This window comes from Elephas maximus, chromosome 6 (assembly GCF_024166365.1).
Source record: "Elephas maximus indicus isolate mEleMax1 chromosome 6, mEleMax1 primary haplotype, whole genome shotgun sequence".
NCBI lineage: Eukaryota > Metazoa > Chordata > Mammalia > Proboscidea > Elephantidae > Elephas > Elephas maximus.
The window spans coordinates 32741108-32757982 of NC_064824.1; the positions used below are offsets into that span (position 1 = coordinate 32741108).

Here is a 16875-nt window from a genome sequence, read left to right on the forward strand (position 1 = left end):
TTATCAGTTCTATTTAGATCTGCACAATTAATGGAATCTGAAGAAATTAAGGTCCTGGATCAATGTTTTGCCTGCACTGTACAAATAATTGATGTGGCAGTATATTTGACTACTTGTCTGGGTAAATCTGCCAGAACTTCTCTTAACTGTGTGTGTATTTTTACCTGTAGGAAGACTTAATCTGGAGAATGGAGAGCCAAAGGAAAAATGCCAAAATAATCATTGAGATAATAAAATTGGCATCGACATCCCTGAAGAATTAAGCACACAAATGACTGTTTGTTTTCATGAGTAGTTCAAAGTGCTAGTTTTCTTGGTTTTAAGACCTTTGTAGATGAACATTGTCTTCCTTTCCTCCTCTCTCTCTCTTTTCTTACTTGCTCCTTCCCTTCTCTCTTCTGCATACATGGCAGTAAATGGGTGGACTTAGACTCTAAGACTGTGTAAGCCTTCCTCTCTTAAATACACACACACACAGAGGCACACAGACACATATACAAACCACTTTATTGTATAGTGAGGCCATCTAGGTGTTTTGCTTTTTATTTATTTATTTTCACTTTTACCAAGAGGCTTTAATTCACTGTCTGGGTGTTCTTTGTGTTGTACCAAAATCAGCCCTGAATATCATCACAGGTTTTAGATTGACTGGTAATTAGGTAAGTTGTTTATGCAGTTATAAAAATAATCCCTAAGATAAAAAAGAACCTGTCTGGGTTATTAAAAATTATAAATTATTAAAGTAACTGAATAACTGTTATACACTCATATATATACACATATTTAATATTCACTAGTAGTTTTTTAGTAGTTTTGCTGTCAAATCAATTCCAACTCATAGCGACCCTGTAGGACAGGGTAGAACTGCCCCATAGAGTTTCCAAGGAGCACCTGTTGGATTCAAACTGCCAACCTTTTGGTTAGCAGACATAGCTCTTAACCATTATGCCACTGGGTTGGGTAGTAGTTTTGTGTTTTTTTTGTGTGTGTGTGGAGTCAGGCACAAATTTCCCTCTGACTTAGAAAAAAATAGATACCTTTAGAATTGTGCTAGGGATTGATTTTTTAGCAGTTGCTGGTTCTGCATTCAAAGATTAATGCTGATTTTGATTAAAATGTAATCAAAGTAGAGAACCACTGATAATTTGTTTCATGTTGTGAGAACCATTTCTGCATTAACTAACTTGCTCATAATCCTTCTTTGAACTGTGATGACATGTAATTAAGATGGATAACATAAATATAGAAGACTGTACATTTGTACAGAATATTTCTACTACTAGTAACTTGAAGTAGCCTTGTAGATGAACATTTTTCCTCTTCACTTCCTTTTTCTTTTCTTCCTCCCTCTTTCCCTTCTCCCTTCTCCTTTTTTCAACTATGTGATAAACATTTTTTGTTTAACACATATATGTGCTTGTCCTTGGGAATATCACAAGGGAATAGATAAACATGATTTTAACTTAAAGAAGTTTACAGTCTAATATAAGATAAAGATAGGACTTTATTACAGACAATTACTCTACAGTGTGGTACTTGCCATAATAAATGTTGTGTAAGGTGCCTTTATTAGTTTCTTATTGCCACTGTAACAAATTACCATAAACTTGGTGGCATAGTACACACAAATTTGTTGTATTATACTTATCAAGTTAGAAGTCTGATACGTGTCTCATTGGTCTAAAAGCATGGCCTTGGCAGGGCTACATTCTTTCTAGGAGTGTAGGGAAGAACCAGTTTCCTTACCTTTTTTAGCTTCCAGAGGCCATCTGCATTCCTTGGCTCATGGCCTTTTCCTTCATCTTCAAAGCCAGCAATGTTGCATTTCTCTGGCTATTCTTGCATAGCCATCTTTCTCTTACTCCATTCAGCAAGGAAAATCTCCCCCATTTTAAGAACCTGCATGATTAGTTTGGACCCACATGAATAATACAAGATAATCTCCCCACTTCTATAATCTTAATCATATTTCCTAAGTCATTATAGCCATGTAAAGTAACATATTCACAGGTTCTAGGGATTAGGAATTGGACACCCTTGGGGATCCATTATTCTGCTTATGGCAAGTCATGCAAATACAAAAGAAGGACATGTCTTCAAATCCCACAATGTAGGAGAGTGGGTTCAGGGAAAGCTTTCTAGATCTATTAGCTTGGGTCTGAAGGACAAGTAGGCATTAACTAAGCTAAGAAGGGAGGGTAGAACTGGTGATAATGTCTGGAATAGTACATGCAAAACCAGGAGACAAAAATTTCTAGGAAATGGAAGATTCTAGGTATGGCTGGATTGTAAGACACTAGAAGCAGTGTGGTGCAGTATAGGCAGAGGCCGGATACTAAGAGCTCAGGTCCTTGAGGATTATGGTGAGGAGTCTGGACTTCATTCTATGAACTTTGGAAAGTTACTAAAGAATTTTAAGTATATGAGTGATGTGATTAGATTTGAAAGCTGGCTTGGACTATAGTGTAAAGAATAGATTGGAGGGAGTGAGGTATGAGGGCAATAAGATCTTGGAGCAACATGTGGTAGAAATCTAGACTGGAGACTTCTGGGAGGGGAAGTTAAATATGATTGGTAACAGTTGGAATGGAAATAAATGGACTAATAATTCAAGAGATATTTAGTAATTTGAAATTACATATCTTTGTCATTAATTAGGTGTCAGGGGTTTGATAGAGAAAGTGAAGTGGGACATGCCAGTTTTCTACTTGGTCATGTTGGTAGAATTGAGAAATACAGAAAGAGAAAGAAAGATCGTGGTGAAAAAGGATGAGTTTGGGTTTTGCCAAGTTATGTACTTCTGGTCCTTTGGGTGTAGATTTCTAATCTGTCGGTTAGAAGGTTTGGTAAGAGATCTGGGGTGATTTAAGAGATATAGATGGTAACTTAAACTCTTGATGTGAGTGAGAGTATAGGATCAAAAGAGAAAAAAAACCTAGGGCAGCACCCTGAGGAAGCTCATCAGTTAAGAGAGGACTAGAGGGAGAAGAATTCACCAGAAAAATACAGAAATAAATAAGGTGTGGCCAGAGAGGTGGTGTGCGAATGAGAGAACAAAAAAAATATGGTATCATGGAACTCAGTATTTAAAGAATAAAGATGTAATCAGCACTGTGATCTATTGCTGAGCAATCAGTTATGAAGCATAAGGAATAACATATATTCATTGAATTTCGTTTGTTTGGTTTTATAGCTTTGGCAAGAGTATTTTCAGGAAAGTGGTGGACTCAGAATTCAGGCTACCACATGAGTTGAGACGAGAGTGGGAACTGAAGAGATGGAGTTGGGGAGGCTCTAGGGTACTTTAGGGAAGTTCAGGGCTGGGAAGAGCTAGAGACTTGAGCCTGTTAAATGCTGACAGGAAGGAACCAGTCACCACCTGTGAAATACTAGCAGAATTATTACCGTATTGTTATGTTAAAGATGTCTTAGTGTTTCTGGAAGTGTTTCTTTAATATTTTTTATGCAAAGACGTGTACACTATATACTGTATACTAAGACAAACATTTGACTAACTGACATTAGCTATGAACCATACTACTGCTCTGCCTTAAGTACAAATTTGACTTAAAGGCAGACTTAAGAACAGAACTCATTGTGATCTGGGGACTGCCTGTACAGTAGTCTCCCCTTATCCTGGGGGATACGTTCCAAGACTTCCCATGGATGCCTGAAACCACAGACAGTCCCGAACCCTATGTATACTATGATTTGTCTTATACATATGTACCTATAAAGTTTAATTTCTAAATTAAGCACAGTAAGAGGTTAACAGTAATGATTAATAATAAAATAGAACAGTTGTAACAATGTACTATAATAAAAATTATGTGAATGATGGGGCAAGACTGCGAGAGATTTCATCATGCTGTGTAATCTTTTAACATTTTCGGACTGTGGTTAATCACGGGTAACTGAAACCACAGAAAGCAAAACTGCGGATGAGGAGGAGCTGCTGTGTATCTCAACCAGTAAATTCTCAAGGTCAGAATGGAGGCTGTGCTACTCAAACTTACTCCAAGTAGGAGTCCCTAATGGTGGAGGGAAGTAAATATACCCTTCCAGGGGAAGAGAGGTGTGGCTGAAGCGACTCAGGCTGTTGGAGGTTCTGCAGGCATCTTTCTTATTTGTTGGGGCATAAGCATCACAGCAAACCCTAGAGCCAATCATCCAGCTACACTGATTATCAAACTCTTGTGATGCAAACCATCTAATAATGAAAAAGTAGCCCATGCTGCAGCTTGTAGCCAGCATTTCCAGAACAGCCATAAAGACTGGATATAAACTAATAAAGCTGCCTGCTTCTTTTATAGCTAGCCAAGACTCTAGCTAATGACTCACTAATGAGGAAATAAAATGTGGAATTATTATATCTAGAACGAATTTCAGTAATCCAGAGGAAGAATGTTGGTGGCAAAGTTGAATTAAGTTACAGGCTAACTTGGAATCCACTAAACACAATTATCACATATTCACAGCTGTGAAAAATGATTCTGTCATTGTTATTACTCAGAGTTGGCATCTCAACTAAAAGTTCCATCAAAGTCATTTGGTGAGGTACAGTCACTCTAGAGCACTTAAGTTAAAAGGGTTTCTTAAAATGGAAGTCATAGCTTTCTCTCAGATTAAATTACCCAACATGATTTCAACATTTATTTCAGTTTATTGTTTGTGTCAGAAATTGTCAGCTGCCTGATAGCAGGATATAAAATGAATTCAACTTTGTCAATTATAGCCCAGTGACCTCCACCCCAACCCCACAGCCATTATATTGGAGGATGTTGATTTGTTTCCTGAATAAATGTTGTTGTTGTTAGCTGCGTTAGTCAAACCATTGTGATCCATGGGATTTTAATTGGCTGATTTTTCAGAAGTAGATTGCTAGTCCTTTATTCCTAGTCTGTCTTAGTCTGGAATCTCCCCCGAAACCTGTTCAGCATCATAGCAACACACAAGCCTCTGTGGACAGGACAGATGGTGGCTATGTGTAAGGTTCATTGGTCAGGCTTCTAACCCTGGTCTCTGGCATGGAAGACAAGAATTCTGCTGTGGAACCACCAGTGCCCTTGCTGAATAAATAAACTGTTTTTTAAAAATTACTTGAATTAAAAAAAAAAAAAAAGGTTACTACTTAATACTTTTGTTTCTTTGCCAACCATTAATTTCAAGGTGAATGGATGCATGGTTTCAGTTTACTGAGAGATGCTTCCATTGTGGAAGGATTTACTTCCATGGCACACACACACACACAAAGAGACAGAGATATAGATAGAAAGATAGCAATAGGTAGAGAGGGTGAGGGGAAAGAGAGAAGGCTTCATTTTATTTAAAGTTTAATATTCTACAAACTTTAATTACAAAAATGTGAGTAACTTTTAATAAAACAGCAGATATGAAATTAATACATCCATGTCTCTTATTGGAACAGGGAAAAGCAGAAAGAAGGAGAAATGCCAAGATACTCACCTGTACCCTCTAGTAGAAACGGAACTCTGTCCTTGTGATGTGTTTATATCCCAACCTTATGGAAACTGGTCAGATTGCATTCTTCCAGAAGGCAGAAGGGAGCCTCAGCGAGGATTGCGGGTACAAGGAGACACCAAAGAATGTGGAGAAGGCGTGCGCTTTCGATCAATAGCCTGCTCTGATAAAAATGGAAGACCCGTTGACCCCTCCCACTGCAGCAGCTCTGGTAAGGAGATGGATGACGAGAAACGATGAGAACATTGACCTACAGCCTAGAAGGTTTGCCCAAGTGCTAAGATTAATAGCTTTGTTCTTTAATAATTGTTTTAGTTCTCCTTTGTCAATGACATAGTAGCACTCTGCCTCTGATAAAATGTAGACATATGGAATGCACACATGCACATCTCGACGATTATCTGAAATGTGACTGTTGGGGATCCTTGACTTGTCTCACTCTATTCTTAGCCTTTGTTTATTGGTTGTCTATATACTGGCAGGGAGCAAGTTTGCTCTACACTGAGAAGACCAAAGCCCAATGCAAATGAACATATTTTATGGAGTTTTTTAGTGCCCTAAGGTTGTACATAGAAAACATGGGACCTGAGTATCTTCTAATCTAATTGACAATGAAAAAGTTGATTTCAAATGTTTTACAACACAATGTATAAAGCACACCTAAATTAGTACAGTAAATCTATAGAGAAGAAGCAGCAAATCAGCTAGGAGAGTTTTGCGAGATGTTAATCAGGGAGAAAATTTTATTTTTGAACCTTAGTTGGGAGAATTTGAAAGATACAGGTGAATGTAGAAAGAATGAAGGTCGATGCTGCTGAGATGAAGGTTGATGGAGGAGGCTAAGACTAATGATTGAAATAGAACTTAAGAATTTTCTGCCATACTTTTCTATTTTTATTACCTTTTTAATTAAAAGACCAAACAAAATTTAACGAGGAGCATGGATGGAGAGAATTTGTGCTTAACTGGAAAACTCAGGAAGCAAATAAATAGATTTTAGTTTTAGTCACCAAGATGTTATGTATTAATAAGCTTTCTCACTGATACCAGAAATGGTGAAATGAATTCAGTGCTAATGGACAAGCCACAGGAAAATGATAAGAGCCCTTCGTTATTGCCAAATATATTGCCTTGATTTTTATTTAAGATATATTCATTCAATATATGAATGCAGTTTAAGGATTAATGATTTTTTAATTAGTGTCAATATTGTGCTGTATCTGCTCCCCAGACTAGTTAATAGAATTGTTAAAAGTGATTTGACTTTTAGAAACATTAAACACATCACAAGCAAGTAAAGAAACTTAAGCATTTTAAAAAAAACCAAAGCCGAGTGACTCTAATCTTTCTTTTCAGCTTTTATTTGCATATTGGTTGATTTAGCCATTCATTTAATCAATATCTATCTATTGAACACCTGCTGTAGACCTGGTCCTTTTCTATGATTTGGGTCTACATTTATGGGGAAATCAAGGACTTCTAGAGTTTGTTGTCCAGTGGGAGGATAGAAATAAAACAAATAAAAGAAATTTCACTTTTTTATTACCCCTCAGTGTCATTTTTTTTTTCAGTGTCATAAGCTGAGTTCTCTAGAGAAGCAAAACCAGTGAAGCGAGATATATATCTATATATATATACACATACATATATATGTGTGTGTGTATATATAGAGAGAGAGAGAGAGAAAGAGATTGATTTATCTCCAGGAAATGGCTCTCATGGTTGTAGAGGCTGGAAAGTCCCACGTCCATGGGTCAGGCATCAGGCTAGAGGCTTCTCATGACTCGTGTAGCTGCAGAGGCTGATGAACCCAAGATTGGCAAGTCAGATGGCACGCAGTGGGTTATGGGGTGTGGAAGCTGAATCCAAGATCAGCAGGTAAGATGGCAGCCTGCTGGCTCCCAGGCTGTGGGAATTGACAGATCCCAATATCGGCAGGTAATACGACAGGCCACTGGCTCAAATCCCAAGAACCAGAGGTCGAATGATGACAAGTTGGTTGCAGGATCCTGGGCAAGCAAGAGAACTTTGTCAGACTGTCTGTATATCTATATCTATATCTATATCTATATCTATATCTATATCTATATCTATATCTATATCTATATCTATATCTATATCTATATCTATATCTATATCTATATCTATATCTATATCTATATCTATATCTATATCTATATCTATATCTATATCTATATCTATATCTATATCTATATCTATATCTATATATATAACCCAGTGCCATTGAGTCGACTCCGACTCATAGTGACCCTATAGGACAGAGTAGAACTGCCCCATAGTTTCCAAGGAGTACCTGGTGAATTCGAACTGCTGACCCTTTGGTTAGCAGCTGTAGCACTTAACCACTACGCCACCAGGGTTTCCTTATATATATATATATATATATATATATGTATAGGATATAGGTCATACCCCCAAGGAAACTCCGCTTATAACTGATTGGCTGATCACATCAGATCACATCATGGAGAATGACTACATCATTATATAACTGCCAGATTACATCATTACATAACTGCCAAACTATATCATTACATAACTGTCAAATCACTGAGAATCATGTCCCAGCCAAGGTGATACAACCTTAACCATCACACTTGGGATGCTGAGATAGAAAATATTTAGGTAGATTTTAGGGAAGTCCTCACTGAAATTATATTCACCTGAGATGTGAAGGGTGAGAAAGGGGCAGATCACTAGATTCGATACTAGATCATTTCAAGCTATGGAACAAGCATGTCCAGAAGATGTAAGGTGGGAAAGAGATGGATACTCACAGGATCTAAGGCAAGTCTCAGATGTGCTGGCAAAAAAGAAATGACACCTTTGGGCTTGAGTATAGGGAGTAAGGGGGAGTTGTGTGAGGTGAGGTTGTAGAAATACGTGGAATATTGAGGGACAAGGTAACGAGTATGGATATCATTTAAGTGTAGTGCTTAGCATGGAAGAGCTTTAACTGGAACATGAAGCGGGGGGTAATATGACCCAATTTGGATTTTTAGAAGATTCCTTCTGACTACTGTGTAGAATGACTTAAAAGCCCCATTGGGAGACTATTGTAGTAGTTAGATATGATTGTTAGACTAAGTTGATGAAAATAAAGAGAGAAGTGTTTTTAAGATATAATTTGGAGATAAAATTGACAAGATTATTCTAAATCCCAGGTATCTTTTCTTATATATTAGCTGTTCTTCACCGCTAATTTTTCATGTGTGTGTTCTTTTCTTTATTTAAAAAATAATCATTTCATGTTAGAAAGGAAAATATCTTCAAGGAGGAAGGGACATTGATAACTGAACCCGTTTGCAAAGCAATCATAAAAACTATTAGGGAGTCTGAAACATTTTTACTGAATGAAAACAATTCTTTGTTGATCAAGATTTATCTTAGACTCATCATTTTTTTTGATATTTGTATTAAGATACCTTTATAGTACATCCTATAATCTATGTCACTGTTAGGAGTATGGCACACAGAAATCTATCGAGGAAAATAAGTTTATTATTAAACACATAATGTGTGTGTGTGTGTATATAAAAAAACTAATGTGTGTGTGTGTATACATATATGATATTCATGATTTAACTCACTATTAAGAATTCCACTTTATTCATGGACAATCTGGCTCTACTAATAAGAAAAGTAAATACTTTGCTCTTTTAAATACTTTTTTATGGGCATTGTCTTCCATCTGCATTGGGGGGACAAAATGGGGCTCCCCAGGATGACATCAGGGAGAATTCCTCATGAGAATAATTATTCCTCATGAGAGGTACTCTACATTGCCCCTGGTGGTACATGAGCCATGCAATTTAGGAAATTCTCTGAAATATCCCTTCTAACGGATTCTGTTAATGATTCAAACCACAGATTTTTAAAGCCAGGTCTATATGGCTTTAAAAAGTAAAGTTGCACTTCACAAATTAAAAAAAAAATTTTTTTAAATGGAGTTTATGTTTATGTCTTGTCAGCAACTCTTAGTTATTGATGAGGTTCATCACTGCCTGATGCCTAAGTGTGATGTCTTGCCCACCTGTGTGACGTCAGGTCAGGTGTTGCCTGGTTTAGGCAACACAATAGCATGTGCCAAAATTTGGGTATTTAAGGTGACTTACTTCTAACTCTGTCTCTTATCCCAGTGATTTTTATTAACCAAATAACAGGACATAAAAGCACTTGCTGAGAACACTATTGCACTATTTTACTTTTTCTTATGCACCTGGAATCTGTTATGCCACATAATATCAGCCATCACACTAAAATGTAAATGTGATCACACCAATGGTCTGTTTATAGTCTTTCCCAGTTTCCTCTGCACACACCAGCTCCTACCTTACATGACACTCAGGGACTTCTACCTGGCATGCCCTTCCTCCTCCTAGCACGAAGCTTCTCGTTCTTTGGAATGGCATAAGGTGGTGTTTCAGTGAGCATTTTCCCTACTTCGACTCCCAGTGTGATGGTTAAGATTGTATGTCAACTTGGTTGGGCCATGATTCTCAGTGTTTTGGGAGTTGTGTGATGTTGTGGTCACTTCCCTGTTGAGCTTTTATATGTTATCACCCCCATGATGGAATCTGCTATGAGTAGCCAATTGGTTGAAGGGGAGTTTCCTTAGGCATGTAGCCTGCATCAAGTGTGGGCAGACCTTCTGGCAGGTCTCGAGGGCTTTTGCTTGCTCTGGATCCTACAGCTGGCTCCTGTTTTCTGACCTGTGGTTACTGGGACTTGAGCTAGCAGCTTACCTGTGGCCTTGCCTGCTGATCTTGGGATTTGTCGATTTTCACAGCCTGTGAGTGAGTATCTTGCTCCCAAACCTGCCAATCTTGGGTTCACCAGCCCCTGCTGCTACGTGAATCAGGAGAAGCCTCTATCCTGACTCATGGACTTGCGAGGTTATAGTCTCTACAACCACATGAGCCATTTCCTTGATATAAATCTCTCTCTATGTTTTTACGCTTTACCCAGCCTAAGACATGTATGCAGATGTATGCGGATCATGCTTCAGGATGCCCCTGATTCCTAGACTTATCTTTACGACTACATTTAGCTTTATTTAACAAAAATATCCATTTAGATTTTTATTTATCGTATGAAACTGAGAGCTCAGTGAGATCCAGGACTGACTCATGTTCATCTCTCTCTCCCCAGTACCTAACACAGGGTCTGGCCCATCTCAGGTTCTCAGTAAACATTGGCTGAATGAAGGAAAGAACTAGATTAGACAAGACAAGAGTCAACTCACATAATCCTATATAAAAATCCTGAGTGTGTGTTTGTGTGTGTGATATAGCCTTTTTGGTTAGAACATCTGTGTATAGAAAAAGTAGATTCACAGAGAAGTCAGCTGTGCAGTACTGAGTCAGACAAACACTGTAGAACACCTGGTACTAGGTTGCCCTTGATATACAGTTTGAGATTAAAGGAGGTGAAATTGCTCTGCTACAAGTGGACAAGCAATGCTTTTGAAAGAATGGAGGAATGCAGAAAAATAATTTTCCAAGTGATCAAGTGATAACTTTTTGAATTAATGTTAAATCCTCGAATTGTAAGTGCAATCTGTTTTATGTCTGATTCCTGATAGATTGATTGATTTTTTTATCTTCATAAGTATTTTATCCAGAAATAATTCAGCATGGTTCCCTTAATTCTATTTAACATTTTATTAATTTTCTGTTGTATGTAAGGAACCCTGGTGGGGCAATGGTTAAGCACTCAGCAGCTAACCAAAAGGTTGGTGGTTCAAACCCGCTTACCAGCTCTGGGGGAGAAAACACCTGGTGATCTGCTTCCATAAAGATTACAGCCTAAAAAACCACATGGGGTGGTTCTACTGTGTCCTAAAGGGTCACTATGAGTTAGAATCGACTCTGTGGCATATAACAACAACAGGCTATCATATATAAGTAGGTATAGATAGCACAAAGAAAAAAAATAAATAACCTAAAGAATATCTTTGTGATCTGAGGAATAATATCATTTCACATCCTTGCAGTCATTGGACAAATGTGAATTTAATTTTAACATATTTATGAAGTTTGTATTCTATATGTGTGTTGAATTTTATGTAATTGATAGATTTCTGTTATAACTATATACACGTGGACAAGATTATTTTGTCAGAGGGTCCCTGGGTGGCACAAATGGGTTACTCTTGGCCACTAACCAAAAGGTTGGTGGTTTGAATCCACCCAACGGTGGCACAGAAGAAAGCCTTGGGGATCTACTTCCGTTAAGATCACAGCCATTGAAAACCCTGAGCATACAGCTCTAGTATGAAACATGTGAGGTCACCCTGAGTCAGGATTGACTTGAAGGCAACAGATTTATTTTGGCATAGTTGGGAGAATCTGCTCAGAGACTGAAAAGTACATCTTTGTAAACTGAAGTGATTAAGAGAGCATTTGATAAAGTTTAGCAAAGATTTGGCAAATTTCAATAAAGATTTGTAGATATCAAATATGGGACAAACTTACTACACGATTTCGCCTCACAAGTCCACCACACAGCAGGGACTAAATAACTATATCCTGCCCTGACTTTCAGAAAGAAATAGAATTTTTTTAGACATTGGCAGTTTTTTCCAAGTGATCTAAAGCTTATACAGTCTTAGTTTTATGGGCATTGCAAGACTCTTCAAATCACTACTTGAGAAGTAATAAATGCATACTCTCAGGCAAGGACATTTAAATTTGACATTATGAAGAATTTGTTCCCATGTCTTTCATGTGGAGATTTTACCTCTTTTGCTTAAAAAAAAAAAAAAAATGTGATTTTTGCTATAACAATTTATATAGCCCTGCTGGTTTTGTGAAGCTTCTCTCTTGCATCCACTTCTCTTAGTCCTCATTGCTCCACGTTAGCTCAGGCTGCTCTCACCTTGCGCCTCGATTCACTGCAGTGGCATTGTCCTCTTTCCTGGCTCAGTCCATCTTCCCACCAACCATTTATCGCATGTCAGTGAGAGGAATCTGTCCGTAAAGCAAATCTGATCTGATGATCACTATGGTGGTTAAGATTATGTGTCACCCTGGCTTTGGGCCATGATCCTCGGTGGTTTGGCAGTTATGATGTAGTTTGGTAGCTTTCTAATGATGTAATCACCTCCATAATGAGATCTGATATAATGTGATCACCTCCATAATGAGATCTGTTGTGAGCAGCCAGTCAGTTGAAAGAGAGTTTCCTTAGGGTGTGGCCTCCATCCAATATAGGTAGACTTTCTGGCAAGGCTCATGGGCTGTTGCTCACTCTGGATTCTGCAACTGCCTCCTGTTTATTGGACCTCTGGCTCCTGGGACTTGAGCTAGCAGCTTAACTGCCATCTTATCTGCCGATTTTGGGATTCCTTGGCCTCCACATCCTGTGAGCTGGAGGCCTGTTACCTGACCTTCTGATCTTGGATTCACCAGCACCTGCAGGCTCTTTGAATCAGAAGAAGCCTCCAGCCTGACCCATGGACTTGGGAGTTTCCAGCCTCTACAACCGTGTGAGCCATTTCCTTTATATAAACCTCTCTCTCTCTCTATGTATATGTATATGCTGCACAGTTTTGCTTCTCTAGAGAACCCAGCCTAAGACAATCAAAAACCCTCAGTGGTGACTCCTGGCCCAGATCTCTCAGAATGAGATGCAAGGCCTTTCATGATTTTGCCCTTTTGACCACTGAAGCCTCATCCCTCACCCTTTCCACACTGAACTCCAGCCCTTCCAGGGTTCTTGCGTGTCTCAACACATACCATTCACTCCTGGGGGCTTTTGCCTTCTGTACCTGTATACTTGCCCCTAGCTATGACATGAATGTTTCCTCCTTCTTGCAACCTGATTCTCTAAATGAGCCCTAATAACCTTTCCAGACTTAAGTTAGAAATGTCACCCTTCCCCAACCCCTAAAACTCATTAGAATCTAAGCAATTCTACTTTATGTCCCTTAGCAAGATGCACATCCCAAATCCTAACATTTCTCCTACTTTACCTACCATATTGCTGGTTCATTCTTCCACCGAGGTCTGAGTGTTACTTGACGGTGGGACTGTGTCTCCTTCATCACTGTGTCATCACAAGTATCTGGCAAAGTATCAACACACTGCACATACTTTTTGACAAGACACAGAATATAAATTTGTGCTTATGTACAAAGAATTTTAAGACACATAAGTGCATTGGTTTCCTAAGGCTGTTGTAACAAAGCCACAAATGTGGTAGCTTAAAACAACACACATTCGTTCTTTTATAGTTCTGGAGGCTGGAAGTCCAAAGTCAGTTTCACTGGGCCCAAATGAAGGTATAGGCATGGCCATGCTCCCTGTAGAGAATCTAGAGGGAATCTGTTGTCTTTCCTTTCCAGTGGCTACAGCAGTTTCTCTTGCATCCTTGGCTCATTGTCCTTCCTGCATCTTCAAAGCCAGCAGCCTAGCATCTAGCTTCAGTGTCACATTACCTTCTTCTGTGGCAAAACCCCTCCTGCCTCCCTTTTGTAATTACACTTGTGATTACCAACCCACCCAGATAATCCAGGATGATTGCCCTTCTCAAGGTCCTTACTTTAATTACATCTGCAAAGTCTCTCTTGGCATATAAGGTAACATTCTCAGGTTCTAGAATTTAGGACCTGGAAATCTTTGGGAGCCATTATTCAGCCTACCACTGTATGTTAAGAAAGCTCTCATGTTTTCAAGCTAAACTCCTTACAGATGTGAAAATGAAAAAGAATTGGAAATTTTTTTCAAGCGTTAGAAGCATTCACATGGTGTCATTATCCTTATTTCTTTATATTTATATTGCCTACACATGAGAATTAGTGTGCACAGTTGATGTGTAATCTGAAAAAGTTTTAGGCAAACTATTGTTGGCTAAGAGGTTGTAATGAAGTAAGTAAACCCATTGCCATTGAATCAATTCTGACTCATAGCGACCCTACAGGACAGAGTAGAACTGCCCCATGGGATTTCCAAGGAGCAGCTGGTGGATACAAACTGCCGACCTTTTGGTTAGCATCTGAGATCTTAACTGCTGGGCCACCAGGGCTCCTCAGACCCACTGGGATGCCTATAATCGAAAAGACAGTACTAAATATTTGCAAGGATATAGAAATATTGGAAATGTATGATTGTTGGTGGGAATGGAAAATGTTGCAGCTGCTTTGGATAACCATCTTTGTTAAGCAGTTCTGTAACAGAGTGAACATAGACTTAACCATATGACCCAGGAATTTCTTTAGGTACGTACCAAAGAGAAATAAAAACATACCAACACAAAAACGTGTATATTATTGTTCAGTAACATTACTTATACTAACTTAAAAGTGTAAATAATCCAAATCTCCATAAACTGATGAATGCATAAATAAAATGTGGCAAGTCTGTGTTATGTAATACTGTTCACCAATAAAAAAAGTGAAATACTGATACCTGCTATAACATAGACAGACCTTGACAATATAGTGCTAAGAAAGGAGTCACAAAAGATCATGTAATGTGTGATTTTATTTGTCCAGAGTATTCAAATATATGGAGACAGAAAATAGATAAGTGATTGCCTAGGGCTAGAAGGCGGGGACCTGGAGGGAACTGGTTTATGAGTACGAGGTTTCTTTTTGGGGTGTCTTATGGATTGAATTTTGTCCCCCCAAAATATTTGTCGAAAATCTTAACCTGTGCCTGTGATTATAATCCCATTTGTAAATGGGTTGTGTCTGTTATGTTAATGAGTCAGAAGTAAGGTGTATCTTCAGTCAATCTCCTTTGAAATATAAAAGACATTAAACAAGCAAGCTAGAGAAGCAGAGATGGGGGAAGTGAGATGCCCAGGAGCAGAAGCTCAAAGACAAAGACCTTCCTCCAGAACCAACAGAAAGTCTTCCCTTAGAGCCGGCACTCTGAAATCAGACTTCTAGCCTCCTTAACTGTGAGAAAATTTCTGTTTGTAAAAGCCACTCACTTGGGGTATTTCTGTTATAGCAATGCTAGGTTACTAAGACAGGTAGTAAAATTTTCTGAAATTGTGCAGATGGTCACACAAGTCAGTGAATTTACTAAAGACCGCTGGACTGTATACTTTAAGTGGGTGAATTGTATACATATGAAATATGTGTCAATAAAACTGTTAAAGTAAAATTTTAGAAAATTAATTAATGAGGAATTTATAATAATTCAAAAAAACAATATTGTGAAAAATACATATGTATGTATGTATGTTTATATACACACATATGTAATTACAACATACATATATATTTACTCAGACACACACATAAATACACACGCATATTTAAAATGTTGGCACTAGGAATTTTGACTCAGTTGAAGAGTTTCCTGGAGAATCTTCTGTGATAGGAAAGACATTAATAAATAAACTTAATTAATTGTTGAAAGCGCCAGAAGAGAAATATGAACAAAGTGTTGTGGGAAGACAGTAGAAGGAGTGATTAATTTGGGAATGGTTTCAAGCTCTTTCAAAAATGACATCTGAGAGGAGGAAGGAATATTTGATTTGGGTCTCAAAGGAGGAAAGTGTACACTGTGGGTTTGGCAACGTTGAATTAAATACCGTGTGACCAGAATCTGTGTAGGTGAGAGAAGGTAAGTTTGGAATGTTGGTTGGAGTTAGTTTGTGCAGGAGCTGATATGCTAAAGAAAAAAATTCAAAACTAAATCCATTGCTGTCGAATCATTTCTGACTCGTGGTGAACCTATATGTTATAGAGTATAACTGTGCTTCATAGGGTTTTCCTGTCTGTAATCTTTACTGAAGCAGATTGCCAGGTCTTTCTTCCACAGCACCACTGGATGGACTTGACTTCCAACTTTTCATCAGTATCTGAGACCAAACCATTTATACCACCCAGGGGCCCTGATATGCTAGAGATTTTGTCATTTAAGCAGGTTTGTTTTGGTTTTCACACTTGAGTAATGTTTGAACATGTTTTTTCAGGGACTTGTTTTAGAGGTCCAGTGTTTACTAGAATTATGTATTTGATTAAAAAAAAAAAAACTCAAGCCAAACAGTCAGTTCAAGTCATGATGACCTTATGTGTTTCAGAGTAGAACTGCACACAACAGGGTTTCAGTGGCTGGTTTTTTCAGAAGTAGCTCACCAGGCCTTTCTTCCAAGGTGCCACTAGGTGGATTCAAATTGCCAACATTTTGGTTAGTAGCCAAGTTGTCGTTAAGGTGCCATTGAGTCAATTTTGACTCTTAGTGATCCCATGTGGCAGAGTAGAAGTGCCCTATAGGGTTTTCTAGTCTGTAATCTCTATGGGAGCAGATTGCCAGGTCTTTTCTCCTGCTGAGTCACTGGGTGAGTTTGAACCACCAACCTTTTGGTTGGCAGCCAAGCACTTAGCCATTGCACCACCAGGATTCCTTGAATTAC

At 38.3% G+C, this 16875-nt stretch overlaps 1 protein-coding gene across 1 annotated transcript in view; it reads left to right on the forward strand.

Moving 5' to 3' along the window:
* The window catches only part of THSD7B (thrombospondin type 1 domain containing 7B), a 989424-nt gene that overhangs the window by 707308 nt on the left and 265241 nt on the right, over window positions 1-16875 (forward strand). Inside the window, exon 14 of the mRNA XM_049889254.1 lies at window positions 5429-5692. Within this exon, the coding sequence (XP_049745211.1) occupies window positions 5429-5692 (264 nt within the window). The remainder of the gene's footprint in view (window positions 1-5428; window positions 5693-16875) is intronic.